The sequence below is a fragment of the Schistocerca cancellata genome, chromosome 5 (assembly GCF_023864275.1).
Source record: "Schistocerca cancellata isolate TAMUIC-IGC-003103 chromosome 5, iqSchCanc2.1, whole genome shotgun sequence".
Taxonomy (NCBI): Eukaryota; Metazoa; Arthropoda; class Insecta; order Orthoptera; family Acrididae; genus Schistocerca; species Schistocerca cancellata.
Genome location: NC_064630.1, coordinates 230,808,414 through 230,833,529, shown reverse-complemented (window position 1 = coordinate 230,833,529; position 25,116 = coordinate 230,808,414). Strand labels below are relative to the sequence as shown.

At 44.9% G+C, this 25,116-nt stretch overlaps 1 protein-coding gene across 1 annotated transcript; it reads left to right on the top strand.

Moving 5' to 3' along the window:
* Window positions 1–991: 991 nt before the first annotated feature.
* LOC126188458 (chondroadherin-like protein) lies at window positions 992–25,116 on the top strand. The gene is made up of 4 exons (XM_049930061.1): window positions 992–1,838; window positions 16,684–17,621; window positions 21,191–21,499; window positions 25,102–25,116. Exons 1-4 carry the CDS (start codon window positions 992–994, stop codon window positions 25,114–25,116), a joined length of 2,109 nt encoding a protein of 702 aa, XP_049786018.1.

Genomic DNA, 25,116 nt, shown 5'->3' with positions numbered 1-25,116 from the left:
TTTATTTAATCTGTGCCGGTTACATAAGAGAATCTCTCCAGTTCTTCTAGACCTTTTGTTCAAGTTTAAGTCATCCTACATATGCGCTCGCAGAGTTCACTATTACCTCGGTTTTCTTCCTGTTACTGTCGTACCCAGAACATGTCCCGTTTTATTATGCTATCGATTAAGCTATTACCTGCATTGCCAGAGTGTACTAACCGCTTAGGCGTATGTTTCATTGATACTACAATTTTTGCTCCTGTGGCGGTCCACAGCCGGAATATATTTTAAGAATGAAAATATGGTCCAAGCTGGTCGTAATCTATTTATTGTCTGCACTATTTGCAAAATTTCGACAGTCGATCATTTTCTAGCACTCAGCTGTACCTGTGTTATGATATGGTAGCCTTCTGTATGTCTATTACTAATGAACGTAATTAATGCACTACTGGATTGTATTTGTGCTAGACGTGCACGTGAAAACAATGTGTGCCTTTTTACATTATGTACTGGCTGTTTAGTCAAATATGACGAGAAGTTTGAGGCTTCTGATAAGTGTTCGACATCGTTTCCTTTCTTTGTTGGCACTGGCAGTGAGGCTTCTTGTACAACTCCTGGGTTTTGACCTGATTATGGCATCACCAGAAGCGACGTAATAAATAAAGAAATTTATTAAGGTGCGTTAGGCGATGTAGACGGTTTTATTCACAAATTACTCCTGTGTCATGTATCGCCAATACAATCTATCAAAAAGAAGGGAAAAAGTGGTATCTTCAGTATTTGCTAGAATGGCGATAAGATAGCTAAGCGCACTTCCTGATACGAGCAGTCGCAAGCGGACCTCTGTTAACGGCAGACAGAGCACAATTCGGTTGTAAAAGTTCGGTGAAAAAAACGTTATTACGATCCTGCCGTATGTCGCTTTTGTTCCGGTGTTGTGCAGTTAAAGACGAGCTTTATGACGTATTGAACTCTATATCTAATTTAACACAAGTGAACCTACACGAAGATGATCAGCTTAACTTTAGTCTTTGTGACGACGGCTGGAGTTGCCATGTCAGAATTCATCTGTCCACGTCCTTGTGAATGTGACGGCCTGGCGGTCGTCGACTGTTCTAATCGCGAGCTGACTCGTATCTCGACCGACGGTTTCGACATCGACACGAGGAGAATCATATTGTCAAACAACAGAGTAGAAGCGCTTGAAGCTTCTGTGTTCCACAAAACGAAAGTGAGGGTGTTGCAGCAGGTGTTGCTCGACCACAACCGGATATCCCGTGTCGACCCGGAAGCGTTCTTCGCCCAGTCGGAACTGATCGTGCTGGACCTGTCCCACAACGCGCTAACGGCGCTGTCCCTGTTCCCCTTCAGGCGGTGCTGGCGATTGCAGCAGCTGATACTCTCCCACAACCCATTGCACACATTCGACGGTGTAGCGCCACCCCCGGCGTTCAGAGAGCTCTACCTGGATCACTGCGCACTGAGGCACGTCCTGAGCCCGAAGGCACCGGCCGGTGATGTTTCAGGGGTGGCACGCCTGCGTCTGGATGGCCTGAAGCGACTGCAGGTCGAAGGGAACCCACTGCGTTGCGACTGCAACCAGGTGGCCACCTATCGGCAGCTGGAGCGCATGCGGCTCGCTAGGGATACCAACTGCGGGGATTCCCCAGACCTGTTCTGGCAGGCCGTCATCGAGAGGCTCGACTGCTCGCCCTGTCCTGAAAATTGCACCTGTCCGACGCACAGTGTTGCCAACTGCAGCAGTGCCACTCTACGAGTGGTCCCACAGGAAGGCTTCAACCACTCTGTCACCACCATTGTGCTCTCCAACAACAGCATAGAAAGAATTGATAACGGTAAGCTACTATCATCTACACAGTTAGCATTTTTTAAGTCATCAGTCTCTGACGCTTTGTTGCTTTAAGGTTAATACACACTGGCCGTCATTGCACTACCAAGCACTAGCACTGTCACGTGAGGGGGTATTCGCACCGTCCATCACGTCAAGTCAATTCACGTCACATGTTCTCAACTCGCACGGTTGTCCTCAGCTTGCAACGTTCCCTTAGACAAATTTGTGAATGAATGTGCTGATAAATTTCATATGATTTCCAAACAGCTGAGCAAAACTGAATGTACTCAGACATTTCACTTTTTACTTATTCTGATCATCACTAAACTGACACACAATATTTTTAGCGCAACGCAATCTGACTTTCAAAAATCCATACAAAAGAATGGCCCTGACTAACAATAACCTATACCTTTCATGAATCACTTACCTCACGAAAATCTTTGTTACTCAAACTACTGCAATACAGCGAACGCCAATACTGGCAGCTAAATAAAAGATTCAAACTACTGAAGGCACTAACTACTGATAGGCTTAGTTAGCAAATGATAGATTTTGATGGAGAACAAACAATGTATTTACCTTAATAATGTTCCAAAGTCATCATATATATATATATATATATATATATATATATATATATATATATATATATATATATATATATCAGTTCATGATATCCAATATTACAAATTTACTCTTTCTGATGGACACACGTCCAGATCGTCCGCTCTAAAAATTCTGCCATTTCTCTCCCCACATCCACCACTGCTGGCGGCTCACCTCCAACTGCGCAACGCTACGCGTTGTTCACATCCAACTGCCCAACACTACAATAGCGACTATTCCAACAATGCCAACCAGCCACAGACTTCACACAGCACAGTCAGTGATTTTCATACAGAGCGCTACGTGGCGTTAGCAACATAAAAACCTAAACAGCCTACTTACAAGCTGTTATCTCGCGGGAACTGCTGTCTTCGCAAGATGATTCTCAACTGTTTTTACGCGCGGTTGCTTGTATACGGGATCCTGGAGTCCACATGTGTACGAAAATGACATTTATCGGACTCATACGGTTTGCAGCTTGCAGTGACAGCTTATACATCAGAGGAGAAGACAGAAGTGTGAAACAATATAAAAAAAGTGTGAGTCCGAAAAATGTTATTGCATGGTACAGAAGGGGAATTTCGCACACGCTGCAAGGAGCTCAAGGAAGAGGAATTTGCATTTTATAAATATTTTAGAACATCGAAGCACCCATTTTTCCACATTTATCAAATTGCACCCAGGATTACTAAAAGGAAGTCAGTGGTACGAACTGCTATCAAACCCCAGGAAAAATTAATTTGTTTAAGGTTAAGTTTAGTTGACAGTCCAGTGCAAATTTTTTGTGCAATCTGCATATCTTTATCAAGATTTATGGGTATTCTTTATTTTTTTATATATGGCTTTTAATAGTTTATGTACCTTATTTGTACTGGGCTTAGCTAATGAAATCACATAAATGTTGATCACTGGTGCTAGCAAAACTGTTCCACACATTCCACAGAGCTGCTTAACAGTATATAAGCCTTCCACAATTGCATAAGTAAATAAACAACTCTAATACCTTAATTGAAGTCTACTTCACAAAGAAAGCATGTTGCCGCTGTTTCACTGCCTGAAGATTTCAGTCCATTTCTTTTTCAAACGTTACAAATGCCTGAGAACATACAAATAAATTCCACTTACTAGTCAGTTTGATTCTACCCACAATGCTTTTTCCACTTAGAGTTGCAACCACACTGCAACCCATTTCATTGTAAATTATTATTCACCAACGTGCGTAAAAATCGACTTTGTACTAGTAGTTAAGAAGATCTATTGAAAATCCGTTTCTGGCAAATAATAATTGCAACGCAAGTGTGAAAATGTTTAAGATGTTTTGGAATCAGACGTCACGCTTTCTTTCTTCATTCCTCAATGAGTCTGAGTACCTCCTATTGCTTATGTCATAAAATCAGACTCCTGACTCACTGCTTTAATTAATCTTTCATCGTTCATTATAAAATTATAAATTTTAAGAAAAGAAATAACAAAACGAGACAATTTACGACGAATAAAAGAATATTGAATATCAACCACGAAAATCACGGCAATACAAAGTATGAGTGAGGAGCCACGGCTGTGTATCAACTAGGAAAGAGTTCGTGGTTCAAGTGATCAACAACGAAACGAAACAATCTGCAACACATAAAAAATAACAAATATCAATTGATTTCAACCACGGAAATCACGACGAAACAATGTATGGATGATGAGCCACTGCTGTGTATCAGATGGAAAATGCCTCGGGGGTCAGGTGATCAACAACAAACGCTGACGTCAGCCGTCAAATCTTCCTTCCCGAAAAATATTGATGCTACCGCGATGTGACGTGACGTGAAGCGACGGCCAGTGTGTATGCTGCCATTTGAAATGCATTGCGGAGCGTTTTGACGATAAGTGACGTGCGGTCAGTGTGAATTGGACTTTACCTTTCACTAAATTTTAAATCTTTATCTAAGTGGTGCACCTAACATCCTCTATAATCTGGCGACTTCATACTTCTGCACAATAATGCCTCAATAAATTCAGAGAAAGACAACAACATTTGATAATAACGTCCACGAAGAAAGTGGAGTTCAATTAATTATTTTTAAATTATATCCACTAGAGTTCTGCTTTGAGATTTTCACCATCGTCAAGTGCATCTGCTCTCATTTCTCTTGATCACATCGCAAATAAGTTTATGTCTACAAGAAAAGAAAAATAGAAGGTATCAGGTAGATGTTATTTATCTACCCGGGAGGACATTTAAAAGAATGATTGCCATTATTGTAATTTTATTCGATATTAGGATGTGAACAGTAGTAACCATTTTATAAACAGCGTCCTACACATTTTATTCAGTAATACTTTCCCTCCTCACGATCTCTTCAAAACCATGTCGCAGTGTACCATTCACGTAAACATGCCGTTAATGAAAATGTAAAACAACAATAACTTTGACTCCAGTGAGTGGACCAGTTATGTTACTTCGGGTTTCTGCCCTTTGTGTTACGACAGGCGAGTCAAAGTCAGTCTTGTGTTACGTTCCTCCTATCGCCATGTTTACGAAAGGGGTATACTGTGATACGGTTTTGAACATGTGAATAATACGAGGTGCTGTTTGAAAAAGACGTAAGTCTTTCATATCTTGCTTAAAAACAAAGGAAATCATGCAGGTCAATGTTCTTCTGGTACTAAACAACATTTTTATGTCATTTTTTTTAATTTGATTCTAGGTAAAGTTAATTGGGGTGCTCAAGATAATTGTAAAGCGCTGTTTAACGTCAAGCCAATCCAAATAAGACAGAATTGAAGAACGTATGAAATCTACATTAGTTGCAGCGTCATACAGAATAACCATAAAGGAGCAAAACCATTACCTAGATGCGTAACAATAAGTTCTACTATTGTGTATTTAAACCGGGGACCTGGAAACGACGGAGAGGCTTCCTCCTGCCATAGCTCTCAGTGGTTCACAAGTCCACAACAGGCCACAGCAGTCCACCCATCACACCACCGCCCCACACCGAACCCAGGGTTATTGTGCGGTCCTGCCCCCAGTTGCCCCCCCCCCCCCCCCCCCCGTCCCCGTGGACCGCTCATACCAGACAAGTGTAACCACAAATGTTTGCGTGGCAGAGTAATTATGGTGTACGCGTACGTGGAGAAAGTGTTTGTGCAACAATCGACGACATAGTGTAACGGAATCGGATTAAGGGGAACCCGCCGCGTTCGCCGAGGTAGATGGAAAACCGCATGAAAAACCATCCACAGGCTGGCCGGCACACCGGACCTCGAAACTAATCCGCCGAGCGGACACGCCTTCCCTCTCGGGAAGCAGAGCTAGCCTGGCAGACACAACTTCTACTAGATACGCATCAAAAATAAAATCATTAGGTGCTTCTATCTACGTGTGAATATCGTAAACAAATAAAAGACAAGTAGCATAAGGTGGTTTGATAAGTCTTGTAAAAAAGCAAGAAAAGAATGTTTCATCTGCAGACCACTATCTTACTTCTCTACACAGCCTCTTTTGAGTGATACACATTGGGTTCACCGATCCTCCAGCTATTTCATCCCACCAGCAAAATAGGTTCTACCATGCAAAATACTCGTTGACTGCAACTATCACTTCCTCATTTGACGAAAATTCCTTCCCATTTAGGGAACAGAAGTCACTTGGGGTTAATTGTGGAGAATAGGGTGGTTAAGGAACCAATTCAAAGCTAAACTCATGCATTTTCGCCATTGCTATCGCGGATGTGTGGAATGGTGAAAGAACCCTTACTTGCATGCCAACGTTGGCCTTTTTTCAGCCAACGGAAGTTCCAGACGATCCAAAAAGAAGCATAATAGGGCCCAGTTACGGTTCTCCCTTTTTCCAAGTGATCTGTTGCGATTATTCCTTGAGAATCGCGAAAAAAACTGTGGGCACGCCCTGTTTACTATTTATTTTTTCATTTGAATGGCTCACATCTAGTGCAAAATTACAGGTCAACAACATTAGTGTATGTGTATAACAGAAAGACAAAACTGCATATAAAATTAACTAAATGTCAATATCTTAGTTCCTAATCCATATAAGCGCTGTACCGTCAGCTTCCATGAGGTCGTTCCGAGTCCCCTGATAGGAACACAAGGGGCATTCATCTCTAAAGTGTTTGACTGTCTGGATCAGACTCCCACAGTGACAAACAGAGACTCTCTAACACACCATTTGTAAAGTGAGTCTGCACATCGAGCATGCCCAATGTAAGCTCTGTTCAGTTTGACCCAAACTTCTTGTCGAGCTCTGTGTCAGCATTATCACAGTTATACTTTCGGAACCATTCACTATCTTCAAGATTTTCAATAACGTTGACTGTTATGATCCCTAGGTCTCTCACTTCGTTATTACTTGCATCTAGTTGTTCTGCTTGCCGTAACGGTGGGTTTGTTGACTCGAGTCTATTTCGTCGTGCACTCGCTCTATTCTCCCAATAGCTTGATTGCAGATGCGGGGTTCTTGTATGTGATTTCTGAATCCGTAAGAATCTACATTACTGCTTCGTCAACGCTGACACAGAATTAGTACCTTGACTGGTTATCACTGTTTCTGGTTCCAGAAACTTGGGGATGCAGTGGTTAACCATTGCCTGAGGTACTGTTTTTGCTTGTTGATTTGGCATAGCGATCATAGATGCGTAATATAAAAAGTGATCAGCGATGGCTAAAATCCATTTCCTTGCTGGAATTTGTAAGAACAATCCACGATGGACGTTACCAATCATTTGTGAGAGTTGGGGCTGCCTTACAGTCATCTCTGCTATCAAATTCTCTGATGACTAAGCTCTGCTCCTTGCACACAGGGTACATATATTCGTAAGTATTTCTCCATGCCGTGCTGTGTGTTCACCAGCAATTGTTCTCCATGACACATTGTGTTCAGTTTATCGATTTTCATGCTCTACCAAGACAGAATTAAAGACCTGCCTGAGTATTTCATCGCGAAAACTTTCTGGCACGACTATACATTGACCACATGGTCCACCGTTGGCTTGTTTGTACTGCATGCAGTTGTCAGAACAGAGATGTGCTTTCATCATGGAATTCTGACAGTCTAGGTCAGCGGCCTGTGCCTTTCGCCATTCATCTGCAAAAGTGCCAATATGCTGCATGTGTCGGCATCGACCGGCACGGTGTAACACTTCAGAGTCAAATTCATTAACCTGGAACACTCACTGCGCCAAGAGGCTGTGTAACCTATTACAGCTTTGAAGCATCTGCAGTACAAGTAACAACAGAAATACATGATACCACAAATCAGGCTGAGCGTTTCCTTTTCCAAGGTGGAGTAATTCTTCGCTGACTTATGTAGTTGTCAGGAAACATATATTAAAGAGTGATCTGGTTCAAATGGCTCTGAGCACTATGGGACTTAACATCTGAGGTCATCAGTCCCCTAGAACTTAGAACTACTTAAACCTAACTATCCTAAGGACATCACTCACATCCATGCCCGAGGCAGAATTCGAACCTACGACCGTAGCAGTCGCGCGGTTCCGGACTGAAGCGCCTAGAACCGCTCGGTTGGAGTGATCTGCCGCATGAATTTTTTGAATTTATATGCGCCCCAAGTTGTCGTTGCCGGCATCACAAGACAATATGAACTTCTTCTGACAATCTACAAAAGCAATAATGGGACCAGTCGTCAACAGATCCTTCAGCCAAAACAGATAAAAGCAATCTTGTGTCCAGTGAACCTCTATCCCCTTCTTCAGTAGATGCATAAGGAGTCACATGACTGCCTCCAATTTTGGCTCAATCTTCCTGAAATAATCAGTCAGATCTAAAAGAGACTACATCTCTTTCCTCACTCTAGAGTTAGAAAATTCCCACTTTCCTTATATGTTTTGTAAATCCTCGTCTCCAGTTTTGTAAGCCCTCACCGCTACTGCTGTGGAGGTTGAGTTTACACTGTTGTTACGGTAGGCCGAGTTTGTGAGTTCGTGAAACGGCTTCTGTCTCAGTGCACCGCTAAGACGATTTCTCCCTGCCACTATTACACAGCTATGCCCAAAGTAAGGTAACGAAGGTCCTACAACACTCCAACAAATCCGTGACTTTGTTACACAAAAGAGTCAAAAGTTTTACTTATCTTCGCGACTAGTTGAATAATGAAGTTTGCAACACTACTTGAAATGTAATACAAAAAACAGTTCCTCAATGGCTAAGAGTAACTAATCGTATGTAAACTTCACAGTACACAGAAAATTCAATTTACAACTTTATGTTCACTTCTAAGAGCTCACTAAACGACGTTCCTAGTCAAAGTCAGCTCTGGACGGATATCTATAACCAAGTGGGCTAGAGTTGCTCTTCTGTCTTCCGAGTAGGCTTCTGTCCGTTGTCGTCCGGTGATTGGCGGATTGTACTCTGCCGGCAATTGGCCAGGGTGAAGCCGATATCTCCATCCCAAGCGCTGCTGTGGCGCTGGTGGAACTCGCCAAGAGGCGAGTCCCTATGGCACTGGCACCAGCCCACATCTTTGCGTCTGTGGTGCTTTTGCCATGGCTGTGTGTAGTTCGGACGACATAGCAGTATGAGCTGAGGATCTGTTGCCACACTACTCTGACTCATAATATGGCTTAAATAGCAAACTTCCTGCAAGAAAATTTTCAAATTCAGTGTTATCTGTGCTGCTTGTAATGGATTAAACACGCCTTCTAACAGTACTAAGTGCTCTGAATATCCTTAGAAAAAAAGTATTATCATCCAAGAACAGTATATAATGTTTTCGTTTTAGGTCTCGTAGCACTCTATATAATAGGTATTGGAATGTCTCCAGACGTTCTTCAAACGAATGGCATTTGGTGTTACTGGTACTGACCAGATGGAACTGTGAACTTAGACTTGGGTCAATCCTCCAGTGGCACTTCCCACTGATGGTATCCACTCCACAGATCCGTAGTCGTAGTATAATGGTAGTCCCCTACGTTATCTGAAGTTTCTGTAATGTTCAGCAATGTATGAATCCGAAAGTGTATATTGATTTAAATACCTATAGTCACAACAAAATCGATATACCTTCTCTTTTTCTTAGGTGTAAGTGCTATTGCCACCGCTCCTCCCCCCCCCCACCCTCCCACTCATGTTAGACACTTTCTTTATGAATCCTTCATGAATTTACTTTTGTAGATATTTCCATGGTTAATTGGAGGTGATGTCGAACTTGTGTGGTTTCTTGTATACTTGAAGTTCGTTCCCAGAAGGAATCCTATACTGCGTTGTTGGATTTGCTACCAGCGTTCTGGAAGGACTAAACAATTTCACTTATTTCTCTAACGATTTTTCAATCTCCTCCCTGTCACTGTCTTGCACATGTGACACTTTCTCTCACAGTGTGACTAAGCAGGCAGAATTTTCTTGCTCAGAGTGTTCTGCACACCAACTCCCATCCAACTTTTACGCCACCAGTACTTCTACATCAGGTATCAGTGCGGCTTGTGATAACTCTACTTTCATTTAACAGAAATTTTCCATTCTGATGGGCATTACTCAGCTTCCGACAGCAACCAGGACACATGACAAAGTGCAATGCACAAAACACTGCACTTTGTCCAGTTCCTCAGTGTCCACCAGCGGTTCTACCAGACACAAAATACTGATCGCCGAATCTGCTCCTGCGTCAACCCAGACTTATTTTCCTGTACCTTGAAGTAATTTATGCCGAATTTAAGGTACCTTCCATGCAGTTTAGATGACTTCCCCAAGGTCTGGGGCATTTCAGTATTCTCAGGACTTGTACATGAACAGAATGTTGTGTCATCTAGCTCTACTAAGGGCAGTTCCGTACCGGCTGTAGTATGATGCTTACTTAGAAAACCCAGTCCAAGTATTATATCATAGATGAAACCAGCTCAAGGAAACACGTCCATGCAAGACCGTAAGTCTTTCCCTCCCATTTGTAAGTCATTAATGCTGAACTAAGAGAATGAACATTACCCCCGTCTACGACATTCAGCAAGGTGCATTAAAATTTTCATTCTGAGTACACGCTGACTTGCGACTAAAAACTTACATACCCTTCACCTCACAAAGCCGGTCATACAGTAATCCACCAATTATTGCATACATGGGCCTCCTGAGAACACATTTGCTGGGCACGCTGTGCAGTGGCCACAATCTCCCTGTTTTCAACACAGCAGTAAGAGCTCTATCCTGTGAAATGTTACGTGTCCCTGTGGAAGCCAACACTGAAATTCTCAGTTTGAGTGTCCAGACCACTTACACTCCCCACACTGAGGTATCCTACAGTTCCACCCAGTATGACGAAGCCGATAGCACGTCACTCCCACTTTACAAACCTCCCTCCTTACCATAAATCTGGTCATCACAAAGCCGTTTTAGTTGCCAGAACATCGTTTATTGACTTGGGGAGCTGTGCTCGCACTTAACAGGAAATTGGAGCTGTCAAATCCCGCAAGAAAGCATTTAGTGCTCTCTGACCTGTCTCTTGAAAAATAGCTTTTAGTTGTATCATTATCTGTCAGCTTATGTCCGCCCCAATATGTGAGTGGTCAGCGTGACGGATTGCCGTCCTACGGGCCCTGCCTCGATTCCCGGCTGGATCGGGGATTTTCTCCGCTCAGGGACTGGGTGTTGTGCTGTCATCCTCATCATTTCGTCTCCACCTGGCGCGCAGGTCGCCCAGTGTGGCGTCGAATGTAATAAGACATGCACCGAGGCGGCCGGAGCTGCCCCGCAAGGGGTCTGCCGGTCACTGACGTCAAACGCTCATTTAAATTTTTGTCAGTTTATAAGTATTAATATTTAATCCCCTAATAGTACAAAATTGTCCGTGGACTCTCCTTCCATGTGAAAAATACTAATGAGTTACTGCTGATGTAGCGTTCCTTCAGCACTTCCTGTAAATCCAAGAAGGAACGAGCATTCGGCAATTTCCTCAAGGCAAATCACATTTGTCCTTGCATCCCCTGTTAATTTCATTGAACTATACTCAACAGTTGATGTGCACGCCATTCCTGTAACTTCGTGGTTGAGTAGGTTATCCACATAAGTCAAGGTATCCTTCACTGATTAAGCCAAGAGCCGGCCGGTGTGGCCGAGCTGTTCTAGGCGCTTCAGTCTGGAACCGCGCGACCGCTACGGTCGCAGGTTCGAATCCTGCCTCGGTCATAGATGTGTGTGATGTCCTTAGGTTAGTTAGGTTTAAGTAGTTCTAAGTTCTAGGGGACTGATGACCTCATATGTTAAGTCCCATAGTGCTCAGAGCCATTTGATTAACCCAAGAAAGAAATTACGAGGATAGCGGTGCTAGACATCTGAGGACATACTAGGAGGAGACTGTTCCCTTCTCTCCCTCCAAAATAACGTCTGAAGTTTCTTAGCCACTTCTTTGTATCTTCTCGCATTTCATCGATCTCATAAAGTGCTGAATTGTCTCCCAATGTGATTCTTCCTCCCCTCAATAGCTGATGTCATCCTGATCACCCTCTATCACTACCAGAAATTAAAAATCAACATAAAGCATAAGTTCAGAGAGGGAAAAGAAACAAATAACCCATACAATGCTTATAGTTGGTACTTACTTGCAGGCTCCTGTTGACCACCATTGTCTAACTGCTGCTGTCACTGTTGCTCCACGTCAATGTCCAACATCCTTTGCCGCCCCACTAGCTCCTCCTGACCCCATCGTACGGGCTCGAGTTCTCTAGTGGGTTGTGAGGGCAGTTCCAGTCACTTTCGGCTTGGAGATGATTCTTTTCAACAGTTTATCACAGAAGTCTCACGGCCACATCCGGTGTGCGGGTGGCGGGCATACAGCCCACGGTCCTGAGTGGGTTAGTCGTATTCACGAAGACGCCTGTGGTTACCATGTCCAGCACAGCCCGGTAGCATGGTGACCTTGCGTGGTACACACTCCTTGGCAGTGTCAACAGAGTTATGTCAGGAGCCGCGCGGGTACCCGCGCGGTCTAGGGCGCCTTGTCACGGTCCGCGAGGCTCCTCCCGTCGGAGGGTCGAGTCCTCCCTCAACCATCATCTCAGGTACTTCGTTGGCTGGTTTGTAGACTGTTCTGGAGTATCTAGGATACAGATTCGCTATAGTATTACAATTATGAAATCCAGTGCTATTACTAAGAACGTCACCGACCGCATGATCAACTTGTTGAGAGCTGGAGAGCTCGAGTATTTAAAGGGAGTCAACGTGAGGCTACAATATGATGCTCGGTTCGTAATGACTGCATGTGTCCTTCTTATTCCGTTATATTCGCTTAACATGCTCTTAACTGCTGTGCAAGTTCTCTGATACTGGTTCTTTGAAATAGGTACAGTTTCTTTCGAGATCTCTTTCGAGTTAACGAAAATGCGTGTCACTTTTCCGTTGGTTTTCTGTCCCGTGCTGTTTGCTGCTGAGCTTTTGCTCTCCCTCTCCGCGTGGTGTTGTAAAACGCTGAGTCCTGACCCGTTTGCGACATGCCGTTTGTTTCCTGGTTCTGTCTCTGACTCTGGCGTGACCGCGCTTTGCTTGTAGCAAGGTGAATGAGCTTTAATAAAATTTTCTAATTTTATTTTATTATTTCTATTCTGGGTCGTAATACCTGGAAACGGGTGCTCACCATAAAATCCACAGTCCTGAGGTGGGATGCATATCCAAGGCAAGTTTGCTTACTGCTTACTCCAAATGGTTGAGTGGCTCTCAGATTTGATTCCAACACACACTCAAGCCCACGATGTCGACTTCATGCATTGTCCACACGGACATAGCAACAGCGGATGCCAAATTATACTCACACACTGTTCTGCTGACAAAATCTCCCAAGGATGCAACGCACGTCAAATAAGGCTGCTCAGGAGTGTCTGCCTGTACCCTGGTGGGAAGGTTTTCTTCGGTTACCAGCGTCTGGTCAGAGACGTTCACGGTGGATGGCTACTATCGATACATGCAAGTGGTCCCAATATTGAAAGTCCATGTCTAAACTCTCTTGAACGAATTCCTGTTCTGCATCGTTGCTATATCTGGAAGGGAACATGGTTATAATCTTCAAAGACCACAGATTTTCAATGTAGAAAACAAAGCATTTTAATTTTAGTAGTCATAATTGCTTCTACTCGACCCTATGGGCGATCAGGAAAGTGCTTCTGTCGCTCGAATCTCCTTTTCATTATTGAAAGGCAACGTACTTGAATTCCAGCAAATACTGTGTCCACCTGGCCTGACCCCACATCTTGGCTTAGCATACATCAAAAATTTTATAGTTCTGTAATATGTATAGCCGTAGACCACCCAGCCAATAAATAGCAAGAGAACCCCAAACAACTGTCAAAGCATCAAGCTCTGCAGCACAAGAGTTACATTCACACTTCGTGAGCACTCAGCTCATAAAAGCAAGAATCCGCCTTAAAGAGTTGAGCCCTGAGCTCAGTCCTTGAGTTCATAGATAAAAAATAAAATGTCTTTTTTACATCAGGAGGTACAGAATATAAATCGCAAGTAGAGGCTGTCTCAAACTCGACTTGTAGTCCATCTTCTCAGTCCCATTGAATGTTCTTACCCATCAGTGCACGGAGAAGCAGAGTAGCTCTCATGCTGGTATTTACAGAATGCATATAGAAATTGGGAAGATACAAATATCAACGAATTTACTTCTTGGCAGATGGAAACGGAAACACTTGATTGCTTCTGTTTTCTGAATCCCTATTATCGTCACAATTAACACCAGAAATTTGATCTGTTGACCTGTTAACTCTGTTGTTTCTCATTTAACTGTGACTCAGAATTTCTCAAAGACAGTCCAAAGCTTTTCCAAGACCTCGTGGTCTACCCAAAAATCTCCGCAATTAATACGCCACCAACTTAAGCAGAAACTTTCTTTCTCATGTGTGCAGGTGCGATGCTCTTAAAACCTGAAATAAAGGCATCCGATCTCATATTTAGCTTAAAGGGCAGTTTCCAAAAATTATAATAATCATCGTAATACAAAATTACCGTTTATTTCGACATGAGGGGCATGATTAAATTTGCCAGTATTACACCCAGGGGTCAATGAAGGAAAGAACACTGACTCCAAGAAATTTCTGTAACAATAAATGTAATGTTTGATGTCTGTCGGTATCTGGTAATATAATAGTGTTAGTTTATCGAGAATAAAGTGCAATTTAAATTGAGTTGCCTTCCTTAGGCACCACCAACAAGGAATCATTCTACAAAATAACAGTGTGTTGAGTAACATCCTGCTGCTACTTCTTTTCAATCTCTTCATCCTTCTCTTTATATTCAAGTGGTACTTGATATGGCTTAATAAAAATCATTTAATTTTCCTTACCCTTAAACTGGTATGTGAACCCTTCGATAGTCTCTGAGTATCAGAAAATATAGGTGAATGTCGCTGCAACACATTAAACAAAGTTTCCTTTATTGACTTACCAATATCCTACTCAAGCTGAGTCCGATCCTATATCTCTTGTAAAACATCCACACCTCTTTGGTGCTATTGAAAACTGTCCTCACTCACAATGGAATTTGGTTCAAGAGGCAGTTCTGATCTTGTAAGAGATTTAAGGCAACGGATTAAAACTCCTTCTCTCATAGTATACTCATCAAAACTTAAGCTTGTAGAAGAGCCCTTCATTTTCAGATACACTTCAATGCAAGACACATTCAACAATGCTTGTTGTGAAGACAAAAATATCTGCGCTGACTAACGATTCTAACGCTAAATTATGCACAACGAAATTGTACGCAGGTATTTGATGTCCCTGACATGTGTTCTTGAACTCAGCTTGTCACCTCACCTCCATACTCTGTCTGAGTATTGCCCCTCTCACTTTGGCCCACCGCAAATGTAGAAATGGACAAGAACCTACTTCTTCATACTCTGGAATACAGTCTCTGTCCATAAACATACCAGACTCCCGATGTTGAGAACACATAACAAAACTGTACCATTAACACTGATTGTGATTACTGGATGCACTCCAGATCTGAAAATACCTTGCTTTTCCTCAGGCAAAATTTCCCGCTTATCTTCAGAATTCAACATGATTACTTGCTCTGTTCCTTCGCCTATCCTTTTCACAGATGCAAACTTGCCTACCAACAGCATTCGCCATTCTCGTGGAGGCGGGCTGTCAGCATGCAAATTGTTTCGTGGTCAGTTGATCTGATTCCGAGAACAATTACTCTTTCTTCAAGCGTTCCGTTTTGGTGCACGAGGTTCTCACCAATGTAGCTGAACCTTTGCGAACACCAATCACCTCTACTTCTTCTGAAGTTTCCGTGACCCCTTTGGTCTTAAAATTCACTTTGCGTCACGATTTTCGATTGCCGCAGTAATTTGAGTGACTTCCTTGACGCCTACAGTCATAGTTTCGGCTACCTGATGGCCAAAGGCCCGGATATTGAAATCTAGTAAGTTCTGTTCCTCTTTACTGGTCTTCCACATAATCATACTCGAAATTCTCTAAGAAACCCTAAAAGATTTTAAAATCGTCCATACATAGGCCAGCTAGTATAATCTATTGAATGTGTGTCATTAATTTTGTGAAACAGATTCTGATTAAGCCTTCTGAACTATAGGTATGGTATAAGAATGATTTTGTGACATAACGTCTTCAAAGGACTGTGACACCTCCGCCCGGGGCTTCCTTTGCCGACACACACCACCATCGGCCCAAGGGAGAGCCAGCCCGACCACATGCGGCGAGCGCCCGAGGAGAGGACACTGCAGCCATTCTACAAAGCACTACTAGGTCTGGTAACAAAACTAAATAAGAGCAACTCTGATGCACTCAGATGACTGTTCAGCCTGTCGTAGAGAATCGCTACTCCAGTCATTCACATACCTCTCAATAGGTTGTAAGTATATGAAGTTACACTGCAGCTGCCTATGTTTTCTGGGAGCATTACTTTCCTGTCAGCCAAAGTACGTCGTTGGTGGGCTTCTCTGACATGAGGAGACACTATCTTCTTAACCAATCCTACATTAAATTACACAGCTTGAAGACACCAAGTGTTTCATATCAACACGTATATTATAGCTGGCGAGTGTCACAGTTTCTGAGATGGTCCAACGGAAACACAATCACATGAGGCTACCAGGTGATTGTGTCTTCAAGGGCCATGGATGCTACAGCTCATGAATCTGCTGCCAGATCACATGTGGGGACTTGCTTCACAGTCCAGCCTGAGATGCTACTGCTGATAATTGGAGTGCGATTGCGGGTGAATATTACCAAGGTTCTGGCATTAAGAAAAATGTTATCTGTTCACAGGTGTATTTGCAGCAGCGAATGTCACAGCCACTGAGAAGATTCTGCTGGACCACAACCGCCTGTGGCTGCTGGATGTGGGTGCCTTTACCAGCCTGGACCATTTGCGATATCTGGATCTGTCCCACAACGAACTGCGTGGGATCTCCAACCGGATGCTGGAGCAAGCGTCGCTGTCTAACCTGGAGTCGCTGTTGCTGTCGCACAACCTGCTCTCGCACGTGGCGGACGGCGCATTCTCTGGGCTGTCGCGGCTGAGATACCTCGACCTGTCCCACAACCTGCTGACTACCCTCTCCACAGATGCCTTTGCTGGTACCGCCCTCGTGTCCATCTCTGTGGCTGCCAATGCTTTATCCGACCTGTCGTGGATGGTCAACAGCAGTGGCTCCTATCGCGAGGTCAATGTAAGCAACAACAATTTGAAGACGTTGTCTGCTGCAGAGGTGGCAGCACTGTCCACACTCAGCGCCCTGCAGCTGGTGGGGAACCCTCTCCGATGCGACGTGACGCTTCTGCCCGCGCTCTACGCGCTGGAATCCCGTGCTCTGGCTAGGGACACCAAGTGTCACACTCCACCAAGTCTGAGGGGCCGATTTTGGCAAAACCTGGACAGACACACAGCACAGCCGCTTATGCTTGCTGCAAGCTCCGTCCCCAAAGATATTAAAACTTCAACTACGCCGCGCCCGCCACAGCTTCAACAGGCAGGGTGCACACCCTTATATCTGTTTTTTGTAATTGTACCAATTACGATCGCGCTATCGGTGGTACTGACTCTCGCAGCTGCGCATTTCATCCTCAAAAAATGGGATGCTAAGAACAAAGGTGTTCAAGAAGATACAGGTGATCAGCGCCTGCAGGGTACCCCAAACGAACCGCTGACCCTTTTTATTCAAGCCCCACAAGCAGGTCGACACACACCACATCGCCTGATTTCTGTGAGTCAAACATGATAATCTCGTCACCACTCACCTCTGATTGCATCACAGCTGCTGTTTGCTCATTTAATTTCGTTGGTGTCTGCTGTATGTGTCACAGAACCAACTTATTACCCCAGTAGTAGGCCTACATTTGTTGTTTACAATACATTTATGTTAGGTCATAAAGAGCTGATAATTATAGGTGTAGGCTACAATCTCTTAGAAAGTCAATGCTTGTTTTGAAGTTTTTTCACTTTCTGATGCAAGTTTCACTTTGCTTAGTGTATTAGACAAAGTTACTTACAGGCCCTCCGGGGTGGCCGAGCGGTTCTAAGCGCTACAGTCTAGAACCGCGCGACCGCTACGGCCGCAGGTTCGAATCCTGCCCCGGGCATGGATGTGTGTGATGTCTTTAGGTTAGTTAGGTTTAAGTAGTTCTAAGTTCTAGGGGACTGATGACCTTAGAAGTTAAGTCCCGTAGTGCTCAGAGCCATTTGAAAGTTACTTACTCTCACGAAAAAAGCATGTGATGAAAACGCTTTCTGATGACCAGTTGTTAGGGAGCCTTTACTGCCCATCCTGCCAATGGGCCTGGACAAGTTTCCTTCGTGGAAGCGCATATTTATGATTGTCGTTAGGTGACATCCAGCACGTATCTCACCTGTAAGCAATGATCTTCTTGCATGAGTACGTTACAAGTAACAGGGCTGTCAGCCTCTCTCTCACATTGTACCTTTTTCCTCTTCTATCCATGTCTTATATGCACTCGAGGTAGGTTCATCTACTTGGTGGCATGCATTCAAATATTGGATAAATAAGTTTCCAGTGTATTTTGCGTCATCTCAGAGAAGTTATATGGACTCGTTTTGTTAGAAATCTGGGTGCCACGGTATACACAGTAAGATTGCTGAAGTTTCATAACACTGCAGCTACAAAGGAATAAGACACTGTTGCTCTAATTTTAAAAAAGTCTGATATTTTTTATGGTCTTAAGAGTCCCTTCTCCCGTCAAAAAAACTGTAGGTGACATTGGCCATTGAGATACTAAGTTACTCATATGATGACTGTTGCGAATAGCATTGCGCAACCAGCCCGTATAGCCGTGTGCCTTAAAGCACTCGCTTCTGAGACAAGGGGCGCTCTGGCCACGGTTTCAATCCACCCGCCGTATTAACGACGATAGCAAGGGTGTTGGCCAGTATGGATGTGATTTTACGCGGTTTCCCGCATCCCACAAGGTGAATACCAGTCTCCTTAAACCCATCAGCAGCAGCAACAACAGAACAGCAGTACTGTGCAATTTACTAACATTTTTAAGATATTACGACCTTATCGATACCTCTCTTACCAAGCAGTGACTGCAGGTAAGAATTTTGTAGGCAGCTCTTCTGCTATAGAATGAATCTCGTAGATGTAAAAATATGTAAAGTACTTTGGTCCTTTCGATGATTATATGTTTCTTAAAGTGTACTCAGTCGAATTTGTCTTAATGCAATCTTGTTCAATTTGAAGTACTTTGGTCCTTTCGATGATTATATGTTTATTAAAGTGTACTCAATCAAATTTGTCTTAATGCAATCTTGTTCAATTTGATGTCTACCTTATTCTTTACTTTACATCCTTCTTTCGCTAAGGTTTTATCGAAAAAAGCATTTTTGCTTAAATTTGTTCTACCTGCAATATAGAACTGTCGGTGTTTGTTTCTTTGCAATAAAATTCTTCAGTGACAAATTGGTGTGAAAGATACAACCATTCCTTTCCCTGTATCAATCTCTCTGTCCTTCAGTCATAAACAATGAATTTCTACTTACAGGGTGTAACAAAAACGTACAGCAGAAATTGCAAGACACATCCCTCACACATAGACGAAGAAATTACGTTATGTGAGCACGGATCCGGAAATGCTTTGTTTCCGTGTTACAACTTATTTTCTCCAACTCATTAATCATGGGAAAGACACACGAACAGAACGCACCAGCTGTGCAGAGGCGCTAGTTCAAAATGAATTATGGTATGGGAAAAGAAATTTTTTTAAATTTTTACTATCTGCCTTTCATTTTCAGTTTATGTAGAAGCCCTGTGCAGAGCTGGGTTGGTCTGACTACACATCACGGCCACGCTACGAGCTGTCCACGTGAACAGCACACAGCTGCATATGGCTAGAAATGCTGAATGTTTGGCGCTACTACTTGCGTGGTTCGCAAAGAGTGTAGAGTGTGAGGGATGTATGACGTGAGGCCCTGGAGCGATCAACGAAGAGACGTAGCCACTAAGGCGATGCTCTCTTCTCTGCTGGCTCCAGAACCGAGAAGACGCACCTGCCTTTGTCTTCCTTCTGGTTTCTTCTCACCCCCTCCCCCCCTCCCAACCTTTCCTTGCATCAACACCCCTGAACTGGCGGCATCCTTCTAGTTACATTCTATGCCGAAGCTGAATACATTTTCATTATGATTTAACCTGACATTTTGCTTCAAAGCTAAGGGACGCCCCAACTTCGCCTGTCCGCAGATGACCGTGCTATACAGTTTGGAGTCTGCAGCGTGGGATCCTTTCCCATCGTTTGTTGTGTACATAGTTCCGCGTAGTCAGCGCGTACACAACTTTCCCACTAGAGCGCGCCCCGCTAAACACAACAGCGCAGACGCAGCGCTCGTCCGTCTCCGCACTACGAGATGGCACTGTCTTAGAGACGGACCAAATTCTGCTTCCGTCAATCCGCGTATTAATATGTAACGCAGCCAATGAGATTGCTGCTAACGTAGAACCTTTTCTCCTCGCGGATCACACTCGCGCAGTGATACATGAACGCTCAAGGTATTATAACGAGTGTACAGACCTCCGATTAGTCAGTCTGCATTAGTCTGTACCAGTCTATAGTCAAGTTTCAGTCTGACCTAATAAGATTATCATATTCCTGTACATAGCCAGGAAGAGAAATGAATAGACACTTTGTCAAGTATCAGAGATATTTGAGAATAAGACTAACGTACCAAGAACAAAGGAACTTCAGATTGTCAGTTGTAAACAGCATCCAGAATCAAGTTACGTAATATCTATGCCTTTTTATTATTTTAATAAATGTGTGTGAAAATTAATCAAGTTCTGTTTAAAGTTGGTCATCGTCAATCTGCTACTCTAAGCGTGCAAGTGGCATTTCTATCGTCTGACCTAACAGCAGAAGATAATCACGCCACAATAAGACCACGAGACATATTGCTGACACTCGCCTAATTCGTTAGAGCGACAAGTCAAATTATCTGATTGTGCGTGTACCAAAAGTCTTACAGTACGCATACCACATCTTTCCATCTCTCGGTAAGCAAGATATTGAATAAAATATAGCCAGGTGCCATGACGTGCGACCCGCACTAGTAGGGAGCCAGATGTTGTGGCAACCGCCACTGTTACAGACTACCGCCAGGCACCAGAACAGAACACCCCATATCATCCGTCGTGGTGTCCACTCAAGCACGCCGTGTTTACGTACACCTATGCGCTACGTCACACCAGCAGGGAAGTTCCGGCTGGGTGTCTGCGCGTGCCGTTGTCTGATCTAAACCAGTGCCGCTCTTTGCCGCGCTGTGCAGAAACCTTCCTTAGTCGCCGCGAAGAAGACGCTGCAGAAGTCGCTACCGGCAGCAGCACATTACGCCGTCGACACCGTGAGGGTCCAAGATCGACACCAGGGTCTTCCAGCGCCTCACCAACGCTGCCGGCGTCGTCGACGCCGCGTACGACTACGACACTCCACTGCCGTTGCTGCCACGTCCATGTGCGTCACCTCCGAATCCGACGCCACCTCCGACACCGACGCCGCCTCCACCGCCTCCGTCGCCGCCTCCACCAGCCCCGATGCCTACATGCTACCGATGTCTTCGCCACCGTCTCTACAAACCGTATATGCCACCTGCACTTTATCTTCTGGCGAGCGCTTACGTTCACAGTGTCCGTTGCAGAAGTTTCTTTATTTTCGTTGTATTCATTCTATTACATGGCTAGTTGCCCTCATTTCTGTAACCATGCCAAAAGGCCCCTTCTCAACAGTGTAGAAGCGTTTCAAAAACAAGTAGAGCAGTTAATCTAAAACAACCAAAGGCTAGGAGAAAGGTTAACTAAAATGTTATATACCATCTTAGTCAATATATAGTTAAGACTCACCGGCCACTTGACCATCTTCTTCTTCTGTGCGGATGCACAAACAGTGCCCGAACTCTTACGGGAATCGAGAACGCGCCGCGAATAATGAGTATAATGGGCGGGGGCACCACGAATATACTGCGGGACAATACGTTGAGAATGTGGGTTTCGCGGGAGGCGTGCCAGAGATAAATCCCTGCAGTCGCGCTATCCTCTGTGTCCTCGGTGGCTGAGATGGATAGAGCGTCTGCCATGTAAGCAGGAGGTCCCGGTCGGGGCACACATGAAAATCTGTCCCCGTTGACGTATGTCAACGCCTGTAGGCAGCAAAGGGTGTTCATTTCATTGTAATAAAATGTTAGAGACAAGCGAAGAGTTAATCTGTGAAAATGGGAAACTCCTTGCACAGCCAGCCACCATTTATTCAAATGATTATGAAAAGGTATAAATCGGAGTTCAGCCTGTTCTTGATGGTAAACAGTTTTTAATTCAGAGTTTACAGTTGGAGAAACAGGTTGAGGAGCTAAAACAGTAAATCACTGCTCCCTCCTCCCCCCCTCTCCCTAGTATAGACGAGAGACACAAGTAGCCACTAAAGGATCTGAAGAAGTAGAATTGACTAGCTTTCTCGCTCACGTCACATCGAGACTGACAGTGAGACTAGCCTAGGCGGAATGCTAGATCAAATTGTAGCTTTTGCAGCTGAGTCACAGCAACATCAAACACCGCAGCCACAACAACATCGTCATGTTTATCTCTCTCTTTCAGCTCTTTTTCTGGAAAATAAAATGAAAACGACAATACATTTATTCAAAATGTTTGGGACCTTGGTACAGTATGCCCTTGGCCCAATGAAATTATGCTTGGGTCCGCATAAAGCTCGCGGGCGACGCTAGGGTTTATGTGGAGGTCGTAGAAGCGTTAAAAAAACCCAAGGAAGTTTGATGCCCTCGCATGTGGGTTAGTAAAGCGCTACTCTGACGAAACAGGAGTGAGTTGTTGCCGGGATCAGTTGTCTATTTTGCGCCAAAATCCGAATGAGGGGTTTGAGGCTTTTTCTGACCTCACATGTGTATTAGGGCCAGATGCTGCGAGAATTGATGCCCTCAGAGAGGAAGCAGAGTATCGAACAGTACATGTCCGTATCAGAGGGACGACACAAAGGGGTTCAGGTGAGGTTGTATCCCGCCCTTCCGTGGATGAAGCCGTCGGAGATGCCTTCCTATGGTACGAGGCTTATAGATTCGTAGCCCCGCCAACACCGAAAAGTGAGTTACGTCATGTGTTTGCGGAAGTGGCAAATTGCCGCCAATGTGGTCAGACCGGTCACATCGCTGACCTTTGCCTGGTTCTTTATACACTTCTGGAAATGGAAAAAAGAACACATTGACACCGGTGTGTCAGACCCACCACACTTGCTCCGGACACTGCGAGAGGGCTGTACAAGCAATGATCACACGCACGGCACAGAGGACACACCACGAATCGCGGTGTTGGCCGTCGAATGGCGCTAGCTGCGCAGCATTTGTGCACCGCCGCCGTCAGTGTCAGCCAGTTTGCCGTGGCATACGGAGCTCCATCGCAGTCTTTAACACTGGTAGCATGCCGCGACAGCGTGGACGTGAACCGTATGTGCAGTTGACGGACTTTGAGCGAGAGCGTATAGTGGGCATGCGGGAGGCCGGGTGGACGTATCGCCGAATTGCTCAACACGTGGGGCTTGAGGTCTCCATAGTACATCGATGTTGTCGCCAGTGGTCGGCGGAAAGTGCACGTGCCCGTCGACCTGGGACCGGAGCGCAGCGACGCACGGATGCACGCCAAGACCGTAGGATCCTACGCAGTGCCGTAGGGGACCGCACCGCCACTTCCCAGCAAATTAGGGACACTGTTGCTCCTGGGGTATCGGCGAGGACCATTCGCAACCGTCTCCATGAACCTGGGCTACGGTCCCGCACACCGTTAGGCCGTCTTCCGCTCACGCCCCAACATCGTGCAGCCCGCCTCCAGTGGTGTCGCGACAGGCGTGAATGGAGGGACGAATGGAGACGTGTCGTCTTCAGCGATGAGAGTCGCTTCTGCCTTGGTGCCAATGATGGTCGTATGCGTGTTTGGCGCCGTGCAGGTGAGCGCCACAATCAGGACTGCATACGACCGAGGCACACAGGGCCAACACCCGGCATCATGGTGTGGGGAGCGATCTCCTACACTGGCCGTACACCACTGGTGATCGTCGAGGGAACACTGAATAGTGCACGGTACATCCAAACCGTCATCGAACCCATCGCTCTACCATTCCTAGACCGGCAAGGGAACTTGCTGTTCCAACAGGACAATGCACGTCCGCATGTATCCCGTGCCACCCAACGTGCTCTAGAAGGTGTAAGTCAACTACCCTGGCCAGCAAGATCTCCGGATCTGTCCCCCATTGAGCATGTTTGGGACTTGATGAAGCGTCGTCTCACGCGGTCTGCACGTCCAGCACGAACGCTGGTCCAACTGAGGCGCCAGGTGGAAATGGCATGGCAAGCCGTTCCACAGGACTACATCCAGCATCTCTACGATCGTCTCCATGGGAGAATAGCAGCCTGCATTGCTGCGAAAGGTGGATATACACTGTACTAGTGCCGACATTGTGCATGCTCTGTTGCCTGTGTCTATGTGCCTGTGGTTCTGTCAGTGTCATCATGTGATGTATCTGACCCCAGGAATGTGTCAATAAAGTTTCCCCTTCCTGGGACAATGAATTCACGGTGTTCTTATTGCAATTTCCAGGAGTGTGTTCATAACTGCTGTCAATTCAGCCATATGAGGAGATACGGGACCGACGAAGTTTCGGTCGCGGCACTGCACCCGCAAACCAACCAAGTCAGAAAAACATAAGTGATTTAAACACAGTCACCCCCGCTCATCCTCCGAAGAAGCCACTCCAGGGTCCTTGTACAAACAGAAAGAGGAGTCTTTTCAACCAAAATGATCCCAAAAGTACCATTCCAGGGTAAAAGGGTAGGGAAAACGATTCTCACCACCTGTTGCGCCACCTGGGCAAGGAAGTGGAAGAACAAGAATCCCATTCCGTTACTGTCCACCATCCAGGCGAACTGTAATGCAGTTCAAAGAGGAAGACATGATCGTAAGTATAAATGACTGCTCAAGACCAAATGCAAGTGAGGAAGTAATAAACGGTGTAAGTTCATAGCTGACGTTAGCCTGCTCCCGTTTATGCGTTGTAGGTTTTGCACTGTCCCCACCACGTCTGTCACAGCTCTAACCCAGCGACCAATGAAAAGTCATAACTGGAAGGCCAATGGGAAAGCGCTATGTTTCGACAGTGTGCATGATAACTGCGTTAATATTCCAGATTGGAAACAGCTGA

Excerpts from the sequence above, each read along its gene's own strand:
- LOC126188458 (XM_049930061.1), top strand. The coding sequence starts at position 992 with ATGATCAGCTTAACTTTAGTCTTTGTGACGACGGCTGGAGTTGCCATG. Across the intron at positions 1,839-16,683 it reads CATAGAAAGAATTGATAACG|GTGTATTTGCAGCAGCGAAT; the intron begins GTAAGCTACTAT and ends ATCTGTTCACAG. Across the intron at positions 17,622-21,190 it reads CACCACATCGCCTGATTTCT|AAACCTTCCTTAGTCGCCGC; the intron begins GTGAGTCAAACA and ends CGCGCTGTGCAG.